Source organism: Schistocerca nitens, chromosome 8, assembly GCF_023898315.1.
Source record: "Schistocerca nitens isolate TAMUIC-IGC-003100 chromosome 8, iqSchNite1.1, whole genome shotgun sequence".
NCBI lineage: Eukaryota > Metazoa > Arthropoda > Insecta > Orthoptera > Acrididae > Schistocerca > Schistocerca nitens.
The window spans coordinates 417,466,353-417,488,285 of NC_064621.1; the positions used below are offsets into that span (position 1 = coordinate 417,466,353).

The 21,933-nt window shown below is 44.1% G+C and overlaps 1 protein-coding gene across 1 annotated transcript in view; it reads left to right on the plus strand.

Annotated features, from left to right (window-relative positions):
- LOC126198577 (sialin-like) overlaps positions 1-21,933 on the plus strand; it is a 97,919-nt gene that overhangs the window by 64,273 nt on the left and 11,713 nt on the right. The window contains exons 6-8 of the mRNA XM_049935014.1: positions 5,081-5,236; positions 5,325-5,454; positions 15,335-15,576. Of these exons, the coding sequence (XP_049790971.1) occupies positions 5,081-5,236; positions 5,325-5,454; positions 15,335-15,576 (528 nt within the window). The remainder of the gene's footprint in view (positions 1-5,080; positions 5,237-5,324; positions 5,455-15,334; positions 15,577-21,933) is intronic.

Consider the following 21,933-nt stretch of genomic DNA (forward strand, 5'->3'; position numbering starts at 1 on the left):
AAAACCTGAGTGTAAATCTACAGCTGACAGTACATGTATGCCATAGAAATTTTGTAACAATTTTTCAAGCATCTGAGGTCGGTCTGTTTCTGGAAGAATGACGATCGATCTGATGAGAGTGCAAGACCAACGTAATTGAACCATCTCTCTTTCATTGACATGCAATGGACTGTTGTAGGAGGTGACAGCTGGCTCAATAACACCGTTTTCTAACACTGACTGTATCTCAGCCTTCACCTTTTCTCGGTAAAGAACCAGTATTACATAAGGTCTTATACAGAATTTTTTGTGCTCTCTAACTGGAAACTGGTACTGAAATCCCTTGATAGTGCCAGGTCTCTTAGTAAACACTACCACATGTTCTTGTAAATTTTTGCTTAGTTCTTTTCTATCATGTTCAGCAAAATTCTCTGCCTCTTCGATCTTTCGCTGGATTAGTTTACTTAAATTGATTACCTGCCATAGATGTCGTAGTTTGTTCAATAATAAGCCGTATTACTGTCAACAGAATGGAGTGAGCATCGAAAAGAGTCATTATGTAGGAAACATAGGCAGTTGATCTTTTCTTCTTGTGAGCTTAACCAGTCTTCAAATTTTAAAACGATATGATGGTTCAAAATTGTTTGATTAATTTTTGCATCATTAAAGTTCATTGCTGCTTTGTATTAATTGAAAAAATCGACACCTAAAATTATTTGAGTAGAGACCAATGGCACAATGAGAAATTCATAGCAAAACTTTGTCCCTGACAAGTAAATTACAAAAAGGTCACTGTCTAACATCAACGGTTTGTCAAGCAAAGTACTTTTTTTGAACAGTTATTATATGTTGACTTGCTGATAACTGAATTACCCCATCTGAGTCCAAAACTGCGTTAAAATTAGTATAAGCAATGCAAATGTTGATTACAGGGCGCACAGTTTGTTTTGGTCCAACTTTGTTCTCCTTCAGCAGAATGTCCCTAATTTCTTCGAATAGCATGAAGTTAATAGTTATGGCAGTAGAGTGTTGTGTATGTTGCCTTTTTCTTTCAGCTGCTTAGACCTGAAGTTACTGTTTATTCTTTTTATCCTGTCGCTGACCGTCGTTGTGTGTCAGTGATCTAACTTCGACTATCTCTACATGCCATTGTGGTGACAGTCTACCAGAGTTCTGCCATATAGACTTGTTTTGCTGACTGTTATTCTGATATTATTGTGCTTGTTATTATATTTATGACTGTTTCCAAAACGATGTTTATTTTCAAAATAAGAATTCGAATCGAGGCTTCTGAAATTGTACCTTTCTTTATAGTTGTTTTGGTGCCATACTTGTGTTTCGTAAGGATAGTGTCTACGATCGCGTCTGTGATTGTTTATGAAATCTATTATATTATCTACGTTGTCCCTATTGTCATGTCGTGAGTATGAGCATTCGTATTATCAAACTTATGATAAACAGAAAATTTTCAGTTGGAGCATAATCACTGTCTAGTTTCAGTTCTTTCAAAAGGGTCAAAAATTCTTCTAAATCGTCCTTACACCTGCTTGCCAACATTATTTGACACCGAGCGAGGTGGCGCAATGGTTAGACACTGGACTCGCATTCGGGAGGACGACGGTTCAATCCCGCGTCGGGTCATCCTGATTTAGGTTTTCCGTGATTTCCCTAAATCGCTCCAGGCAAATGCCGGGATGGTTCCTTTCAAAGGGCACGGCCGACTTCCTTTCCCGTCCTTCCCTAATCCGATGAGACCGATGACCTCGCTGTCTGGTCTCCTTCCCCAAAACAACCCATTATTTGACGTAAATGGGTAGGTTATTTCGTGAGATAAACTCTAAATAACTAAGGTGGGTTGAGCGGATGGTATTGATATTAGTTCCGCCGTAACAATTCTCGAAATACTGTGCTGGACTAAAGAATTCCGATTGTTCAAAGTTACGAAACATGATTGTACTGTGCTTGATTCTATCCTCCTTTGATGTAGAGTAATATGCAGTTAAAATGTTTGGTAAAAGTCCCTTATAATCGATCGCATTCAGGTTGCTGGTTCATTTTCTAGGTCTCCACACTTGAATTCTAGCTTGTGTTTAAGGGTCAATTTGGTGGTAACGCATGGATAATTTTATCAAACCACTCCATAGGATGAATTTCGCTAGTGAAATTTCAGACAACTTCGAATGTGCGTACAGTGAGGACGAGTTTATAATCAAATGTGTCTTAGCGCCTTGGCGCAACGTTTTCTCCGGTGCACCAAGCGTTTTGTTCACTGTCATGCCTTGACGTGTGAAACCGTTCACGTTGGTAATCTCACAAACGCCGTAAGTTACTATTGTCTTCTAGGTTTTCACTGTGTTGACTTGTTTTACTACGTTTAAACTCTTTTCAGCTCAATTTTTCTTCAGTATGCAAAAGTTGTGACTGTACGGTTGAGATGTCATCCTTTTGTTGTTTATTAATTTTTATCTGATTTTCCTTGAAATGTTTCAAACATTATTATTCGGCTGTGTCCGCGAAGCGCACAGGCACAGTATCTTCGGAACCTCGTTCGTTGTTGGCAAACAAATTTCTCATTTTTGTGTGTAGTTCATCTATTTGTTTGGAGATGTTACTTATCTTTTATTTCTGTACTTCTGATCGTAAGTGTAATGTTTCGAAGTTTTTGGTAAATTCTTTGACGTTATCTTGTAATAATGCGGTCTGCTCTTTTATCTCGGTAACTATTTCGTTGGGGACGACCTCACTAATTTTCGCCATTGTATCTGCGCGATCGGTTTTTCGCGTGTCTTTAATTTTCTCAATTCAGTTACTAAAACTTGTAATCGGTTATCAATACCGCCAAACACTGGTTGAAAATCTTTCCTTATTTCTTCTCTTGAATCTTTTCTTGTGTCTGTTTAAAGTGCCCATCAGTTTGTTCTTGTGACTGTTTACGGTCTTCCCTCAACTTTTCAAACTGTGAATTATTTTGTCTTACATCTCTCTGACCTGCTCGCCTGTTCGTTCTTGTAGCAGTTGCGACAGTTTAAGCTGTTCAAGTAGTTTTTGAAACATCGATGTTCCGTTTTAATCTGAATTCATTATTGTTCGACATAGTGACAGAGTCCGATCTACCGGAAACAAACGATGCAAAACCTGAATCTGTGTTATTCGACTGCATATCCGTATCTGTGTTATTTTGCGGTCCGATTTGCTTATTATGAATTGGCGACTTATCACTTACCGATTCTTGTTCAGTATTACTCGTTTCGGAATTTGGTTCTATTTCTGATGTAGGCACGTTTCCCTGCGCTTGCGTAATTACATTACGTTATGTGTCGCTTACTGTATTGCTGCTAAACGGTAACTGGTCATTATTTTATGAGTTAAATGAAATGCTTTTGTTGTGCTGCGTCAGATTCTATTGCTGTTCGTCACCGCGCTACATGCGTCTGGTATTCATTGCTGTAACAAAGTTAAATTGACAACCTTTACCAAAAATGCTAAAGCTGTAATATCGTTTATCGCTCAGAATAAATTTTTGAAAAATCCAGTAACTGAAAATTTGACGTAACCGTTGCCTATCAGCAAAATCCACATGTAGTGAATATTTATTATACGTAATGAATATTGGTAACAAGTCAAGTACATGAAAACTAATAAATTTCGCATGTAAGAATTACACAAAAACTAACTGTAAGGAAAGGAACATGAAATTATTAGTATATAAAACATGCGCTGTGCTGTGTGCTGTAGTAAACAAAACAAAACAAAAAAAAATCTTTTCAAACGTGCCAGCGGACAGTCCGAAGCAGCTGTAGACAAGTGAAACTTATTTCCTGCGACTTGATCGTTCATTCGTTCATGAGCATTAAAATGTTTGCCTGCTTTTTACTCAATACTGAATGTACTTTCTGTCCTCTGTTATAAAATAACTATTGCTAACAGCGTGTCTCAGTACACACATTATATAAGACAAAACTAACTGGCGGTTACTGTGCAGGAAATTAATTCAAAACTGTTACTCAATAACCACTACCAAAATCAAACTGTGCATTGTCCAAAAAAATCGAAACACTGAAATTATTTAGCAACACTGTGAAATGTACACTGGTGTCTGGTACTTTAAAAATCTGAATTAAAAAGAAAATGCTTAGAATTTGTGCAGTGGAAACGTGAGACGAGGAAGAACTAACGAGATATGAAAAGAATCTAACCTGAAAAGGTACCAAATAATCAGCAGTAACAGCACAGCTTGAAAGAATCGCGTCAGCTAAATTACGCTACTAGGAGAAAGATCTGGATGATTTTCTCATATTAAAAAAAACTAAAGGGAAATGGATAGGTTAAAGTTAGATATAGTGGGAATTAGTGACACTAAGCAGATTCAGAAGGATGTAGGTTGCAGTAGGTACTGGGAGATGAAGAAGCTTGCACAGGATAGAGTAGCATGGAGAGCTGCATCAAACCAGTCTCAGGACTGAAGACCACAACAACAACAACAAAAAAAACTTCTTGCTTGAAATGAAAATGCTAATCCGTTCATTATAACGACAATGCAGGATTGTAAACTCTGATTTCACAAGAAAATAAACCTCACAGAAAACCGTAAACTTTACTTTCTTTACAAAAGTTTTTATGGGTATTCAAACTGAAATGAATTAAGCTGAAATGACTTACACTGACCTTAAAAACATATCCATAATGGAAATCCATTCTCTGTGTTCCATAAATGCTGCGTCTGTATGTCATTCCATTAGATTAATAATTCGAAACAATTTATTTCAGCAAAATCGTCCTCGTATATTACGCTAATAGTTCTGCCAGCTTACTCCGTGTCCAACACTCGACGACCCTCCGCTCTACAACTGAGCCAAAGATACACGATTTCAGAGAAAATACTGTCGCTGACGTAAATCGACCATCCACAGATGTCACACGCGACTGATTAGCTCTCGTAATATGAAATTTCCACTCATTCGGAAACTATCCGCAAACAAATGTCGAGTCCACTATCAGTTCTTTCTACAAGAAAAGTTTTAGGAGTTTAGGAGTTCGTAGTCTAGCGAACGAACACTGTAATCTTTGGGGATAAAAACTGTAAGTGTTCTTAATTCAACAGGATGAACTCATTCGGAACCCGTGGCCTCTCATCCTGACTTGTCCTGCTATGTGGGCGCACAATATAATTTCAATTGGAGGGGCGTGGGTCAACTACACACTGCTGTCTGAGTTGCCAACCTACATGGAAAATATACTTCACTACGACATCGACGAGGTGAGTATCTCTATACCTCAGCTGGGAAACAGACACACTGTCAATGTCGGGGACGAGTATACATCACATTTGTCCACCTTTGTTTCAGGCTGGCCTCATCTCAGCTCTGCCTTATCTATTTGGTTGGATGAGCTGCAGTATTTACAGCTTCCTGACAGAGAAATTAACACAGAGAGGCGTACATATTATGACTATCTTCAGAATATGGGACGCAGTATGTAAGTAGACCTCCTAGCGAAACAAGGTGTTTCGGAAATTGTATCACAGACTTCTGGGAACTGTAGAGGGGGCTTAGTAGATAAATTTTTAACAAGGAACGGATGTCCGCCCAATAGCGCCTTACTAATAGCTCTAAAATAGTAGATCATCAATACTGAGTAAAAATTTCTCGGTTTACTTGCCATGTCAAATTCGGATAAAATCCCGAGACTCCGATCATTGCCTCCTTATGACGGTCAACCGCGGACTTGTTCAGGGTGAGGACAGGAAGGCATGTACGCTCTGGATGCCTGCAGCGACGCCTCGTCCAAATACCACGTGCAGACACGATGCCACCATTGCTATCTATTACATATGTTGAGGCAGTGAGGAACGTATCGGACGCCGACCCCCGCGGGCCCGGTTTCCGCGCCCACGACGACCCAGCCTCCGTCGGAACCGTCGCCGTGCTCGACAGCAGTGACCATGTCTGCACCTTAGCCGTGTGAGGAATGAGAGCATCAGCAAATCGATTCGACCTCGGACCCGGAGATGCGGGAGGTGTCTACTGTTTGTCGTGACCCACAGGACGCGGACACGCGTTCCCGCAAGCAGAAGTCGCCCAAGCGACGAAAGAAGAGGAGGATGTCTGCAGGAAATGGTTCGCGAGATGGTGACACGTTGCAGGAGGATGAGGAAAATCCATCTGCGCCTTGGGCTGTGGACCTCACACCAACGGCTCCTGGTTCGCTGCTGGCAACGTCTGCCCAAGGACAAAGCCAAGTCGACGATGCTTAGCTCACCGACGAGCCCCCTGGCGACTTTTCGGCTAAGACATCGGATGAACGTCGTGCGTCAGCTAACGTACCACACCTCCAGCTTGGTGACTGGGCGTCCGAGATGGAGATGGAAAGAGTGATACCAGACTCGAGCGACAACCAGATGCCCGCGGCCGGCGGATCGTCGGACGGACATCTTGTCTCAACCGATCAATAATATATACGGTGCGGGTGACAGGGACAGTCGGACGGACGACGAGGCGCATGCAGGCTTAAAAGACTGCAGGATACGCCATCTTACTATCAAATGACCCAGGTGTATCGGATAGGTACGGTCAATGTCAGCGGCATTAGTTCCACGAACAAAATTCAGTTGTTAAAGGACGTGATTCGGGCGGCGGACATTGAGATCGTGTTTCTTCAAGACGTAAGGCCTGATCTGAGCCTGGATGTCTATGGATACGCGTCTTACGTCAACCCAACTTCCGACGGTGGTGGTGGTACTGCCATACTACTACTCGATGGCATCGAACCAACGGATATTCAGTTTTTGCCATCAGCGAGAGGCATTGCGCTCACCATCGGCGCAGGCCGGTTTTGTGAATCCGTATGCCCCGCCTGGTACTGCGAAGCGTCGAGAGCGAACAACCTATTACTCCACTGAGGTAGCTCCATTGTTTCAAGGCGCTAAAGAGCGCCTGATGGTGGGCAGGGACTTTAACTGCGTCTTACGTCCTGATGATCAGATCCCTCACCATGTCCCATGTCCAGCCCTTCATGCTACGCTCACAGATCTCGCTTAGCATGATACATGGACGCTAATCGACGGGGATCGACGCTGATATACACACTTCACTAGCCACTCAGCCAAGAGGTTGGACAGGATTTATGTCTCCCGAGGTCTTCGGGCAGCAACTGTCGGTGCTGAGCTGTGTGCATTCACCGACCATCAGGCCTTCATCTCCGCCGTGACTCTGCCACAACAACAGAAGAGCCGTAGTAGAGGACCTTGGACTCTTAACGTTAACATTCTCCGGGAATAGGCTTGCCGTGTAGCCGTCACTGATACCTGGCACAAATGTGAGTGACGGCACGATGGTGGACACACTGCGCCAAACCAGCTCTTCGCCGCACGCTCATGGCGTATGAACGAGACTGGGCGCTTTGGCTTCGATCCACCTCTGAGTTTTACTGCACGGTCTTGCGGGAACTAGCGTCGCAACAACCTTCGCCAGAGCGCCAAATGGCCGTCCACCGGGCACAGGCACGGCTTCTGCAGATCACGGCTGACAGACTGGACGGCACGCGGGTTCGATCGAGATTGCAAGATTCCATCTCAGAGGAACGTGCCTCTCTTTATCTCATCGTCAGAGAACGGAGACACCGTCAGAGATCACGGCAGTCATTTCGGCGGACGGGCAACGTGCAGAGACACACAACCCCTCTCTCCTGTCCTCACAGATTATTACCGCACTCTCTACCTAGCAGATCAACGGCGTGACAATGACACTGAGGACGTCCTCCACGACCTGCCGCCTTCGGATTGGGGGCGACGCTACATTCTTGGAGGCCGTCACGTGGGAAGGAACAAGCATGGCCCTCTCGCGGGGCGCAAGAAAAAAGTCACCTAGACCTGATGGTCTTCCGCTTGAATTTTATAAAAATGGTTCAAATGGCTCTGAGCACTATGGGACTTAACATCTGTGGTCATCAGTCCCCTAGAACTTAGAACTACTTAAACCTAACTAGCCTAAGGATATCACACACATCCATGCCCGAGGCAGGATTCGAACCTGCGACCGTAGCGGTCACGCGGTTCCAGACTGAAGCGCCTCGAACCGCACGGCCACACCGGGTTTATTTCTGATCTGATGGGAGAAGTTTGGCGGCAGATGTGCTGTAAACTCCTGGATCCGGACTTTCGCGTCCCCCCCCTCCCCCCCCCCCCGAATTTTTGGACGGTATGTTCATACCCGTGCCAAAACCAACCGGGGGTGCAGACCGCAAGACTTCCGGCCGATGACGTTATTGAATTCGGATTACAAGCTGTTCCCCCGCATTCTTCGTGCTCGTCTCCTCGCTATGTCTGGAAGGTGGCAGTAACATACACACGGCGTTAAGCTCTTATAGAGATGTGAGGGCGCAAATGTCGGCATGCCGCTTAGAAGGCGCCCTCGTGGCGGTTGACCTAGACCACGCATTTGACCGAGTTGAGCAGCGTTTCTTGCAGGCTGTCTTAGAGAAGATGGGAATGTCCCCAATATCGGCAGGTGTGGTTCTCCGTCTCATCCACGGCGCCCCTTCCACAGTTCTGGCCAATGGCTACCGCTACTGTTTACTATTGAGCGCTCAATGCGACAAGGATATCCCCGGTCAGCCTTTCTCTTCCCCGTCGCGCTCTAGCCTGCACTTCATGGTCTTGGACAGCTTTTGGAATGCCCGCATCTCGTGGTCGTGCGGTAGCGTTCTCGCTTCCCACGCCCGGGTTCCCGGGTTCGATTCCCGGCGGGGTCAGGGATTTTCTCTGCCTCGTGATGGCTGGGTGTTGTGTGCTGTCCTTAGGTTAGTTAGGTTTAAGTAGTTCTAAGTTCTAGGGGACTTATGACCACAGCAGTTGAGTCCCATAGTGCTCAGAGCCATTTGAACCATTTTTAGCCAGCTTTTGGAATACATGTGCATTTGAAATGTTGTGCCTATGCGGAAGATGTAGTATTCTTGGCGAGGACGGCAGAAGATATATGTACAGCGATCGCGTGGTTTCAACGATACGGCGAGGTTCCCGGGAGCCGAATCAATCTGCGAAAGTCGCACTGCATGGATATGGGCAGAGATGGGCAGAGGACTGCAAACGAGTACGCCAGTGCCCATTACCAAAGTCCCGGCAAGGAAGTGTTTGGGAGTGACCTTCCATGGGAACGTGCAGCGCACAGCAGCAGTTACGTATCGCAGACTACTTAATGTGATCCGCACGCAAGTTCGTCTCCATAACTTTCGAACACTTGACTTGATCATGCAGGTACGTTTTGTCAACGTCTACCTCGCTCAGAAATTTAATCATTACACACACGTTCTCCCGAAGGCCGTTACGGTAGCTGCCAAGTTCCAGGCGGCCTTCGATCATTTCGTCAGCGAGGGTAGGGTGTTCAAGAACCGTTACGAGACGCTAACGTTGCCTACATATGCAAGCGGCATTGGAATGATAAACGTGCACAACAGGGTGCGCGGTCTCTTTCTGCTTACGATGCATCGCCTACGTACTTCGGACAAGGACACCCTCCCTTGTACACTGATTCAGGAGCTGGTGCCTCAATCCCTCCGCCCACCGATTCCTGTTGGACATATCACGCCAGTACTGTGTCACATTCGAACCTATTTGATCGACATAAGTTACCTGTTGGATTTCTTGCCGACCACGCGGGATCCTAGCACCAAGAACTTCTACTGCTACTTTCAACGGACGCTGTCTGCTAATGTGGTTGAACGCCGACATCCGGCAGTTGGCTGGAGCCGGGGGGGGGGGGGGGGGGGGGTTAACATACACTCCCCATTCCTTCCCACCACAGCCAAGGTGCTGTAGTATGTGATAACGACTGAAAAATTCTCCACACGACAACGTTTACACATGATATAACTTGCCGAGGATCCTCTCTGCCACAGATGCGCCACTGTCGACGCCAACATGCACCGTTTCATTAGTGGTACGGCTACCGACAGCTGGCTCCTCACACGGACCATGTTGGCATTGTTGCTGCCTCAGTCTCTAGAGTCCATCGAACTGATCCATCCAGACATCACTTACTTCCCTGCTACTCGTCGTATTGCCACGGTGTGGGTTAAGGGTATGGCATTGTCATACTTTTTTTTAATGAGAGCGGCAGGGTTGTTAGATTACTGGCATTATTTAACGAGTAATTACAGGATTTTACGGCGCAAAGCGTCGTATGGTACGCTCTTTGCGCATTACTTGGGGCCGTTGTTTACGCGCCCTCCAGACCATTGGGGTGTACCGGGTGTGAGAAGAGACAAATATTGCACATGATGGACTGATGAGAGACATCAACGGTAATTATAGGGTGTTTCACCCTCGCTGAACGACAAGACAACCAGGACATCCCGCCGTCTGACTGCAGTGGACACCCCCGAGCGAAAAAAAATAGTACAAAAAAATAATTACAAATAAAAACCTAAGAACAAAATGAACAACAAATCAAATACACTCCTGGAAATGGAAAAAAGAACACATTGACACCGGTGTGTCAGACCCACCATACTTGCTCCGGACACTGCGAGAGGGCTGTACAAGCAATGATCACACGCACGGCACAGCGGACACACCAGGAACCGCGGTGTTGGCCGTCGAATGGCGCTAGCTGCGCAGCATTTGTGCACCGCCGCCGTCAGTGTCAGCCAGTTTGCCGTGGCATACGGAGCTCCATCGCAGTCTTTAACACTGGTAGCATGCCGCGACAGCGTGGACGTGAACCGTATGTGCAGTTGACGGACTTTGAGCGAGGGCGTATAGTGGGCATGCGGGAGGCCGGGTGGACGTACCGCCGAATTGCTCAACACGTGGGGCGTGAGGTCTCCACAGTACATCGATGCTGTCGCCAGTGGTCGGCGGAAGGTGCACGTGCCCGTCGACCTGGGTCCGGACCGCAGCGACGCACGGATGCACGCCAAGACCGTAGGATCCTACGCAGTGCCGTAGGGGACCGCACCGCCACTTCCCAGCAAATTAGGGACACTGTTGCTCCTGGGGTATCGGCGAGGACCATTCGCAACCGTCTCCATGAAGCTGGGCTACGGTCCCGCACACCTTTAGGCTGTCTTCCGCTCACGCCCCAACATCGTGCAGCCCGCCTCCAGTGGTGTCGCGACAGGCGTGAATGGAGGGACGAATGGAGACGTGTCGTCTTCAGCGATGAGAGTCGCTTCTGCCTTGGTGCCAATGATGGTCGTATGCGTGTTTGGCGCCGTGCAGGTGAGCGCCACAATCAGGACTGCATACGACCGAGGCACACAGGGCCAACACCCGGCATCATGGTGTGGGGAGCGATCTCCTACACTGGCCGTACACCACTGGTGATCGTCGAGGGGACACTGAATAGTGCACGGTACATCCACACCGTCATCGAACCCATCGTTCTACCATTCCTAGACCGGCAAGGGAACTTGCTGTTCCAACAGGACAATGCACGTCCGCATGTATCCCGTGCCACCCAACGTGCTCTAGAAGGTGTAAGTCAACTACCCTGGCCAGCAAGATCTCCGGATCTGTCCCCCATTGAGCATGTTTGGGACTGGATGAAGCGTCGTCTCACGCGGTCTGCACGTCCAGCACGAACGCTGGTCCAACTGAGGCGCCAGGTGGAAATGGCATGGCAAGCCGTTCCACAGGACTACATCCAGCATCTCTACGATCGTCTCCATGGGAGAATAGCAGCCTGCATTGCTGCGAAAGGTGGATATACACTGCACTAGTGCCGACATTGTGCATGCTCTGTTGCCTGTGTCTATGTGCCTGTGGTTCTGTCAGTGTGATCATGTGATGTATCTGACCCCAGGAATGTGTCAATAAAGTTTCCCCTTCCTGGGACAATGAATTCACGGTGTTCTTATTTCAATTTCCAGGAGTGTATAATAAAGTATTGTACCCCTTCCTTTATCTTTTTCTTTTTTTAATAAAATGTTTTAAAAAAGTTGGTAGAGCACTTGCCCGGAATGGCAAAGGTCCCGAGTGCGAGTCTCGGTCGAGAACACAGTTTTAATCTGACAAAAAGTTTCAGATGTGGTGTTAATGGCACAACAAGTGTTTTGGATTCGTCATTTTGATACTGACTATTTCAATTACGTAATGATCACTGATTGTAAACATTTGCATTTCGGCTCTGCGATATGAGAAAATACATAACCGTTCTAGTTTGACGTGAAGGCCAGACATGTTATAATATGAACAGTAGAGAGCTATATAGAAATATTACGTGGACATTTTTCCAACTTTTCTGTTTCATTTTTCCTCATCTCTTTTACCTAAGTTAAATCATAATGTTTGGAATATTTGTAATCGAATAGGTAATGTTAGGTTGTGATCTGGGGTGGTGCTTCTGGATTGGGACTTCGCTAATTTCATAACAGAAAAGAACTGTCTGCGCACATACATAGTATCCGAACAGCAAGTGCATACAACCTCGGAAATCTGGTTTGGGGACCAGCTTGCAGAAATCAGCCCCTTCCTCGTGATTATATTTGTCCTTCAACAAAAGTCTCACTGTAAATTTAGTAGTTGCATTTGGTACGAGGTACGAACGTTGTTGACAGCCACTGCATACGGGTTGTTAAGTGATGAAACGTAGTGGAAAGTGTTTCTACATCTTCAGACCTGGACTCAAACTCTTTAAGCAGATACTGTAGAATTTACACATATTCTTTGGATAGACTAGTATCTGGATACGCCAGTACAACTTCGGAAAACGCACAGTGTTCCAGCCGGCAGTTGATTCGTCCACAGGTCCAATGCCGTTTCGAATGGTTTGATTCTGTAGTAGGTATATGTTATGATGAGGCCCTTACGTTGGACTGAGGTATTTCAATCGTTGAAGTGAACTGTTAATTCACCAAGGAAAGCTAAGTCACAAATCCAATTTTTTTCTTACAACTGAGGAACATGCTGATTTTGATTAGTCATGAAAAATGTTATTTCGCCTCTTAACTGAAAGAATCGATCTAAAACCTCACTCCTGGTTAAGCAGCGCACATTACAATGGTAAGAGAGATCGCCATACTGTCTGCCACATTCTACAAGAAAAGTTATAAACTATCTACATACAGGATGAGTCACGTAAGAGGTAACATCCCTTTTATTTCGTAAACGGTTACACATATCGATACATGCTTTTCGTGAAATGTTAGAGCGACGATGGGACGTATTAATTGTAGGATGTAAGGTCCACCAGTTATGCAAAACACCGTTTTTCCAGGTTCTCAAGCATGTTTCAACACCACTTTGCCATCATTAGTGGGTTTCCGTTTTATTTAATCTACAATGTGAACATTTTTACTAAATTATTAAAAAATTATGTCGATATTTGGTTCAAACAATAATTCGTTTCTTTTTATTGATACCTTTACACTTGGCGAGCATGATTTTTGAGGACCACTTGTGTATTATTTATTACAGGTAGCTTGCCATCTGCAATCAAACGATGTTGATAAGAAATCTTGTTGGGAGTTAACCTATCATCTAAACGCCTTTTTGTTCTTGGAACTGATAGTGATGGGACCATTTTTACATAATGTTAAAGTACTTACACCATCCGGGTGTATTAAATGTAAACGAAAAAAAACAAAGATGCTACGCGTCATTTGCATCATTTAATTACAGATCTCAGACTCTGGATATGGTTTTTAAAGACCGGTTTTTGAGCTGTTGGTAATACTGACTAATCTCTCACGACCACTTATACAATACCTCAATGGAAGCTATTCTGGACCGTCATATTGGCCACAGTGGTATTGTTGTATCTGTAAAAGGTGACTAACCAGATTGTTGGACGTGGCGATGGTTCAAAACCACGGAGTCGGTTCAAAACCACGGAGTCCGGTTAAATGTGCAGACTATGGGAGATTCATTTGTTTGGGTTCTAATTACATTGTGCACGTTACTGAAGAAGCCACTAAGTCCAGATAGCAAGACAAGATTTGTCTGTAGCAGCAACAAAATACACTGAGGTGGCAAAAGTCATGGGTTAGCTATGTAGACACATACATATATGGGTAGTATCACGTACACAAGGTATGGAAGGGCAGTGCATTGGCTGAGCTGTCATTTGTACTCTGGTGATTCGGGTCAAAATGTTTCCGGCTAGAATATGACCGGACGACGGGTGTTATTAGACTTTGAACGCGGAATGGTAATTGGAGCTAGACGCATGGAATATTCTATTTCTGAAATGGGGATTATGAGATCCACAGTGTTAGAGGTGGGCTGAGAGCACCAAATTTCACTCATTAACTCCCACCATGAACAACGCAGTGGCCGACGGCCTTCACTTAACCATCCACAGCAGCGGCGTTTGCGTAGAGTTGTCAGTGCTAACAGACATGCAACGCTACATGAAACAACAGCAGAAATCAGTGTGGGACGTGCGAGGAACGTATCCGCTGGGATAGTGCGGCGAAAGTTGGCGTCAGTTGGCTACGGTAGCAGACGGAAGCGAGTGCCTTTCCTAATAGCATGACATCGCCTGCAGCGCCCCTCCTGGGTCCCTAGAGGACTGGAAAACCGTGGCCTGATCAGATGAGTCCCGATTTCAGTTGGTAAAGCTGGTGGTAGGGTTCAAGAGCGGCACAGACCCCCAAGAAGCCGCGGACCCAAGTTGTCAACAAGGCTCTGTGGAACCTGATGTTGGATCCATAATGGTGTGGGCTATGTTTGCCGATCACTGACTAGAAATGGTTATGTTCGGCTACTTGGAGACCATTTGAAACCATTCATGGACTCCAAGTTCTCAAACAACGATGGAATTTTTATGGATGATAATGTACCATATCACAGTTTTTCGCAATTGGTTTGAAGAACATTCTAGACAATTCCAGCGAATGGTTTGGCCATCCGGATCACCCAACATTAATCCCACTGAACAATTATGGGACGTAATCGAGAGGTCAGTTCGTGCAGAAAGTCCTGCACCGGTAACACTTTCGCACTCATGGACGACAACAGAGGCAGCATGGCTAAATATTTCTGCAGGGGACTTCCATCGACTTTATGAATCCATGCTACGTTGAGTTGCCGCACTATGCCGGGCAAAAGGAGATCCGAACGGTATTAGGAGGTATTCCATGTCTTTTGTCACCTCAGAGTACGTTATAAAGTTGTTAACTTCAGTTATAAATAAAATGTACCTGTAAAATAAAGCAAGTAAAAATATGTTAAGTTTAGTGTCACTAGTACCTTTCCCATCCCTAACAGTTTAAAATTCTTGTAATCCTGAATGGTCCGGGTCGTTACTCTGAAGTATGTTCGTTTTCGTCTGCCACATGTTGTACAAAACACGACAGGACGTCCTGCACAACTTGAAAGAGTAGAAGACTAATAACAATGCGCTTCAAATGTTGGCAGCTTGCATGGGGCCTGCGATCTGCTTCCTGGCGCTGACCCTCATCAACTGCGACATACCGGCCATCATCACGCTGTTCGTCTTCACCATGGTGTTCCGCTGCGCCATATACGGCGGCTCCTACCTCAACCACATCTACCTGTTCCCACGGGCCTACGGAAGTGCGGCTGGTCTCAACCTGACTCTGGGCAACTGCTCTGGGATCGTCACTCCGATAGTCACCAGCGCGTTTGTATCGGGCCGGGTAAGTACTTGAAAACTGGCTAATTGAAAGTACTACACGGATTTTTTAAAAGAAAAAAAACAACAACGGAAAACCTTGTACTTTTTCTTTGAACTGACCTGGGCACATGAAATACGGGAACTCCGTAAAATGTTCTGGAAATATTCCCCTTTTTGTACAGAACGCTGTCCCAAGAGTGATATTCGTAACATTATCTGATTACTCTTTAACTGAAATATTCAAGAGTAGAAGACGCTATCATTGCGCAAGGGGAAGAAAAGGGAGCATGCATGAATGTTTGAATGAAAAGAATGCGATCTCATTCGTAGGCAGACCACGTACTGTGAGGATGTATAATCTCACAGAGTGGGAAAAAAAAAAAAACGTCAACCTCACGTCTGTTCATAAGAACACGAAATACACTGTAAAATATATATGATGCACCATGAAAGAATCATTTGAAAAGGACGGGAATCGGTAGACGCACATGAACAGAGAAATAAATGATTACAGTTTGAGAAAAACTGGATGATTTATTCAAGAGAAACAGCTTCAAAAACTGAGCAAGTCAATAACACGTTGGTCCACCTCTGGCCCTTAAGCAACCAGTTATTCGTCATAGCATTCGCTGATGGAGTTGTTGGATGTCCTCTTGAGGGATATCATGCCAAAGTCTGTCAAATCGACGCCTTAGATCGTCAAAACAGCGAGATGGTTGGAGGGCCGTGTGCATAATTCTCTCCACGTTTCCAATTGGGGAGAGATCCGGTGACAACGCTGACAAAGAAAGGCTTTGGCAAGTACGAAGACAAGCAGTGGAAACTCTCGCTGTGCGTGGGCGGGTATTATTGTCCTGGAATGTAAGCTCAGTGTGGCTTGCAATGAAGGGCAACGTACCGTTGTGCTGTAAGGGTGCTACGGATGACAACCAAAGGGGTTCTGCTATGAGAAAATGGCACCCCAGACCATCACTCCTGATCGTCGGATAGTATTGCGGGTGGCAGTCAGGTTTGTATCCCAACGCTGTCCGGGACGTCCTCAGACACGTCTTCACTATGGAATCTTATTGACTGGAGTACAGTAGTCTTCAGTGATGTGTTCCACTTCCAGCTGAGCCTCAATGACCGTCGAAAACATGAGTTTTGTCTTAGAGTGTATAATGGTCACATCGATGTTGATCCAGAAAAGTATTTCTTGTAGTCTCGACAATGGTGACTTACCTTCCAGACTGTAAAATATTGCAAGGATTAAAAATACCCTATTTCTGCTGATGGTGGTTGCTTTCATGTTGCCCAAAAAGTCCGCTAAAAGGAGAATTCACTGAAAGTTCCTGCTCAGTCAAGTAGTCTCGTGACTGAATATCAGAGCACATGTGCAATCCAAATGCCGTACTGATTTCAGAAATGACTAGGGGGTGAGAATAAATTTTAACTGCTTCAGTAAAGTTACTGATTCCTCCTCTTCTGGACTTTCAGCTTTTGTATTTGCCGTGCTTGCACTAAAACTTATTGGAAATAAAGTCCACCTCTTATGCAGAACAATGTTTTTTCATAGTTTCAGCACCTCTGTGCCATGATCAGAGGGTTTTACTTATTCAAAACTGTAAAAAGTGAAAATGCGCTGCTGTAAAAAATAGTGCACCGTTTTAGATGTTTCCATTTCAGTCAACAATTATTGTTGCAACAGTGCATATGGTGTACATGAAATGATTACATTTATATATCAATAGAACATGCGGTTCTGAGATGCCAAATACCGACCCATGATGAAACACCCATATTAGTAGGCGAGGGTGGCACAATTGCAATCATTTCGGACAAATGTTATTGTAACTAGAAATATAATGAGAAAAGAAATAATTTTAACTATGGCACTTGTTTTCGAATGTTTAATGATATGTAATACAAATATTAGGCAATTACAAATGTTGGTATAAACACAAAAAAGGTTACAGAATTGAGAAAAATCGATCGAAAATGTACCACACTAGGTACAATTGTAATCACTTCCTGGTACAATTTTGATCACTGGCATCTTCCACATAAAAAGCACTTCTTCCTTCCGGCACCAACGCATACTTCGTGGTACAAGCATTGCATTTTTGGCAACGAATCCAGCCACCCTTAGCTACTGATTCTGCACTATAATAATTCAATAAACAAATTCCACAATTATTCTCGTTGTTTTCTGGCTATTTGAAGCTTGGTACACTTCTTTCATCATTACTCACAGACTTACATTTCTGTTTATTGTTTTTGTTGCATTTTCTCATTCCTTTCCTTGTGCCTTGTTGAAAAAGTTTTCTCTTGCTGCGGAGGTCTTCCAGGTTTTCATCTGAAGTGAGTCTAGGTGATGTCAGTGTTTTCCTCTTCCGTCCTCTTCTGTCCTTGACAGAATCGTGCTGAGAAATGGTAGTAGACCCTGGCGTTACGGATTTGCCGTGTTCTTTAGTTACATCTTTTGAAGATAAGGGTTCTTCTCCCATAATGCTGTTAGTAGCTTGACTGGTGGTGATTGAAGGACCGGGAGCCTCGAATAACGTTGAAGGTGCAAATTCTCCTCGGGAACAATGTCTTTGCAAAAGACATTGGAACCTTTTGACAGCGCATCCAACGGACGCAGTTTTGCTCCAGGCATCACAAAAAATAGTACAAAATCGTTCTTTTGTAATGCTTTCATTGGGATTGCGATGCATCCAGTCAGTTGCATTTCTGTGATACTGAGCCTTTAGGGTCTTCAAGAAAGTTCTATCTATTGGCTGCAGTACTTATTTACTGTGCGGAGGCAATCCCAAAACTTCTCTCCCATTTTCCCAACAATATTTTCCAGCATCTAAGCTGGTATGGCTGCCATGGTTGTCAATATTAAGAAGTGTAATAGGGCTACCCGTTGTTTTGTATATTCTTGAAGTGTCGAACCCAGACCATGAACAATTCTTCATTAATGTATCCCGATTCACTCATCTCCGTAATGGAACCAGGAGGTAAGCCATCTTGAAATTCAGGGCGTTACCTCAGTCCTTTAAAAATTACCATTGGTGGTAACTACGTAACACTTGCATTCATGCATGCAGCAACAGTCACATTTTGTCATCTTTCCACATTTGTTAGTGAAACAACTTCTCGTTTTCCTTTACGACTTACTATTTTTGTAGGTCTGTTGTTAAGAGGAAAGCCGGATTCATCCATTCCACGTTTGTTAGTGAAACAACTTCTCGTTTTCCTTTACGACTTACTATTTTTGTAGGTCTGTTGTTAAGAGGAAAGCCGGATTCATCCATATTATAATTACACTCTGTTTTATTTAAACAAATCATATTCCTTTAAGATTTCTTCTAAATTCTGAAAATATTTACTTATTTCTGCTTTATTTAAGCTTTCAGCTCTTGCTCACAAAAGACCCTCGGTTTTTCTCAGGCTAAGGTGAGGGTGTCGCTTAACAAATGCTCTAAACTAATCGATTCCAGCAACCTTGCTTTCTAAGTTCCATGGGTATTTCAAATTATTTTTCTCAGCTAACCGAAATGTAGCTTTTCTTAACTGGTGTGGCGACAGACCCAATCCTTGCAGTTCTAGAAATAAAGCTCTCTGGACCAAAGCATCTTCCATTTCAGAACTGAGTACCGTTGGATGACTAATTCTGTTTTCTATAGGACTAGTTGGAGTTGATCTAGCTTGCATTTTCATTTTAATTTGCACTTTACCAAGTAAGGTGCTGGAAGGAATGTCATATAATTCTGAAGCAGCTCGAAGGCTCAAATGTCCACTCATTACACTCTTTATTGCCTCATCTAATGCAGCTGGACTCCATTTATTGTAGATTTTCTTTTCTGCTCGTTTTTGTGGCATCTAGAAAATAAGAGGTGGCTTTAAAAATCGCATAGTAAAATGTTTGAATATACAGAATTTATTTGCAATAATTGAGTATAATATGTCTATGGTAACCAGTCGTGACGGACTAAACTAAAAAACTGCACTGATCGAAATTGTACTAGGGTAGCGAAATTGTACCATTTTTCTGGTCGAAAATGTACTATTGGCGTGAGTGAAACTACGAGTAAATAGTAGCGAATTGTGCCAAGGGATGGCAGCAGATGTCACAGGGGCTTTCTCTGTAGGTGCCTCAGAACTCGCCCGATCGGAAAACAAGTTTCTAACCTCACTAATATAGAATTTGCAAGAACCTGGAAACTAGGAAATTTATAAGAGCGCGTTAGACTAAGTAGCTTCACTTACCTCTTAACAGGAAAAAAATTTATATCTCCGTAGAACAAAGTTGTGTATTCTTGGAAAAAACAGGAGGAGCTGTAGAAACCTGCTACACTACAACGCCACACAAAGGCAAGTGCTACCAACACTACGAGACTGACAAATGGCGCGAAACCTTATGTTGATCGGCATTGTACCTATATCGAAATTGTACCACTTTACCCTATGTTGTGTAGCCTCCACGGGCGGGAATGCAGACGCTGACTGTGGCATCCAGTCTAACGTACAGATGGTGAATACTATCCTGTGATACGTTATGCCACACCTGTTGGACCTGTTCACGTAGTTCTGTAGGAGTTGTTGGCTGACGAGTCGCACGACTCACTTCTCGCCCCATCGTATCACACATGTACATGTACTCGATTGCAGACAAGTCCGCCTTACAGAGCTTGTGGATTTTCACGGGCCGTGTGCGGGTGAGCATTATCCAGTTGGAACAACATATCACCTTCCCGTTGCAAGTATTGCAAAAGGGTCTAACAACATTCTACACGTACCGAAAGCTGGTTAGTGTCCACTTCGTATCTTGCATATCCGATGGAATAGTGTGTCTACCGATGATGTCAACAAATGAACGTCGTCTACTCCAAATGACTTGTTACGACTTAAGTGATTCAATCTACCTCAGTTTATGCCAGAATCTCATGTGTTATCTAAGGACTTTGTTGATCTATTATTAAATCTGCTGTTACGATTAGGCCTTGCAGCAACAATTCTTAGCCAAAGGTATTTAGCCCCACAAAGAATTTAGATTCAGATAAAAGAACAACAAACAGTGTAAATAATTTATTTACAACCATGCGGGGGCGGCTGTGTAGTGTGTGTGATCATAGGTTGTCGATGCAATTAACGTACAGTGTTCATCTTTTTCCCTATTAGAAACTGAGTATGGGTTATGATGATGCAACAAACAGCTGCTGTTGAATTGTGTCCAGCAAAGGAGCTTTTCAGTTTGCGACGCCCATAAGACAGAAAAGAATAATAATGATTGCAACCACTACTGAAGAGTTGGGGCACCCAAATAATTTCTCCTGATCTTAATATATGACGTTCGGGCTGCCGTCAGTGAATCTGAGAACTATTCATAACTACGATTTAGCTCCGTCTCCTAGTTACAGAAATTCAAATAAAGCAGGAGACGCTTAGGATACAGCTAAGCTCTGGAAACATTGTTTCTGCCTTTAACTAGAGAACTGACAACATCCTAAGTGCGAACTTTGACTTAGTTCCTGTAGTGACAGAGAATTATCCTGCTATATTCATTTGATATTTTTCTGTCATTTTGATTAAATATTGTGAATGTTTCTCACTCAAGAGGTGAAACAGAGTTACAAAAGTTATGTCTCTGAGCTCAGGAAGCTAGTTCTAAACTGAAAATGCAATTCTCACCTTTTACATTGCGAACTATCCAACTTGACCGTCATTGAGGCGAAGAAAGAGGTGCATGGGACAGTTGTCCACTAGGACAGAGGTAGTGTTCACCCTTCAGAGGGAAGCCTATGGTAGCTGTCGGTTGAAATCTTTCTGGAAAGAAAACTTTTACTTCTTCTATGACAGCTTTACCCTAAGGCAGATCAACTATCAGTAAAGGAATCTTTAGAAAACTTCTCCCTCTCAATTTTTTTTCTATCTAGATTCAGTACACAGTAGATCTAAGAGCGAAAATCCTACAGATGTTCACACTTGCTATTGCTGCCTTTTCTGTTTCTGCAGAGATACTTCTTAGTTTTTTTTTTTTTAATGAAGAACCAACTGGAATAACTTAACTGGGGAAATGATTAATTTGTTAATTCGATTTCGTTACGTGTCTGCCCACACTGCTACATCTCCGTATTTTGACGGTAGTTCTGTAACGCTACTTCAGTATGACCATGGACTGCAAGCAATAACATACGGTTTTTATACCAAAACTGACTGGTTCAAATGGCTCTGAGCACTATGGGACTTAACATCTATGGTCATCAGTCCCCTAGAACCTAGAATGACTTAAACCTAACTAACCTAAGGACATCACACAACACCCAGTCATCACGAGGCAGAGAAAATCCCTGACCATGCCGGGAATCGAACCCGGGAACCCGGTCGCGGGAAGCGAGAGCGCTACCGCACG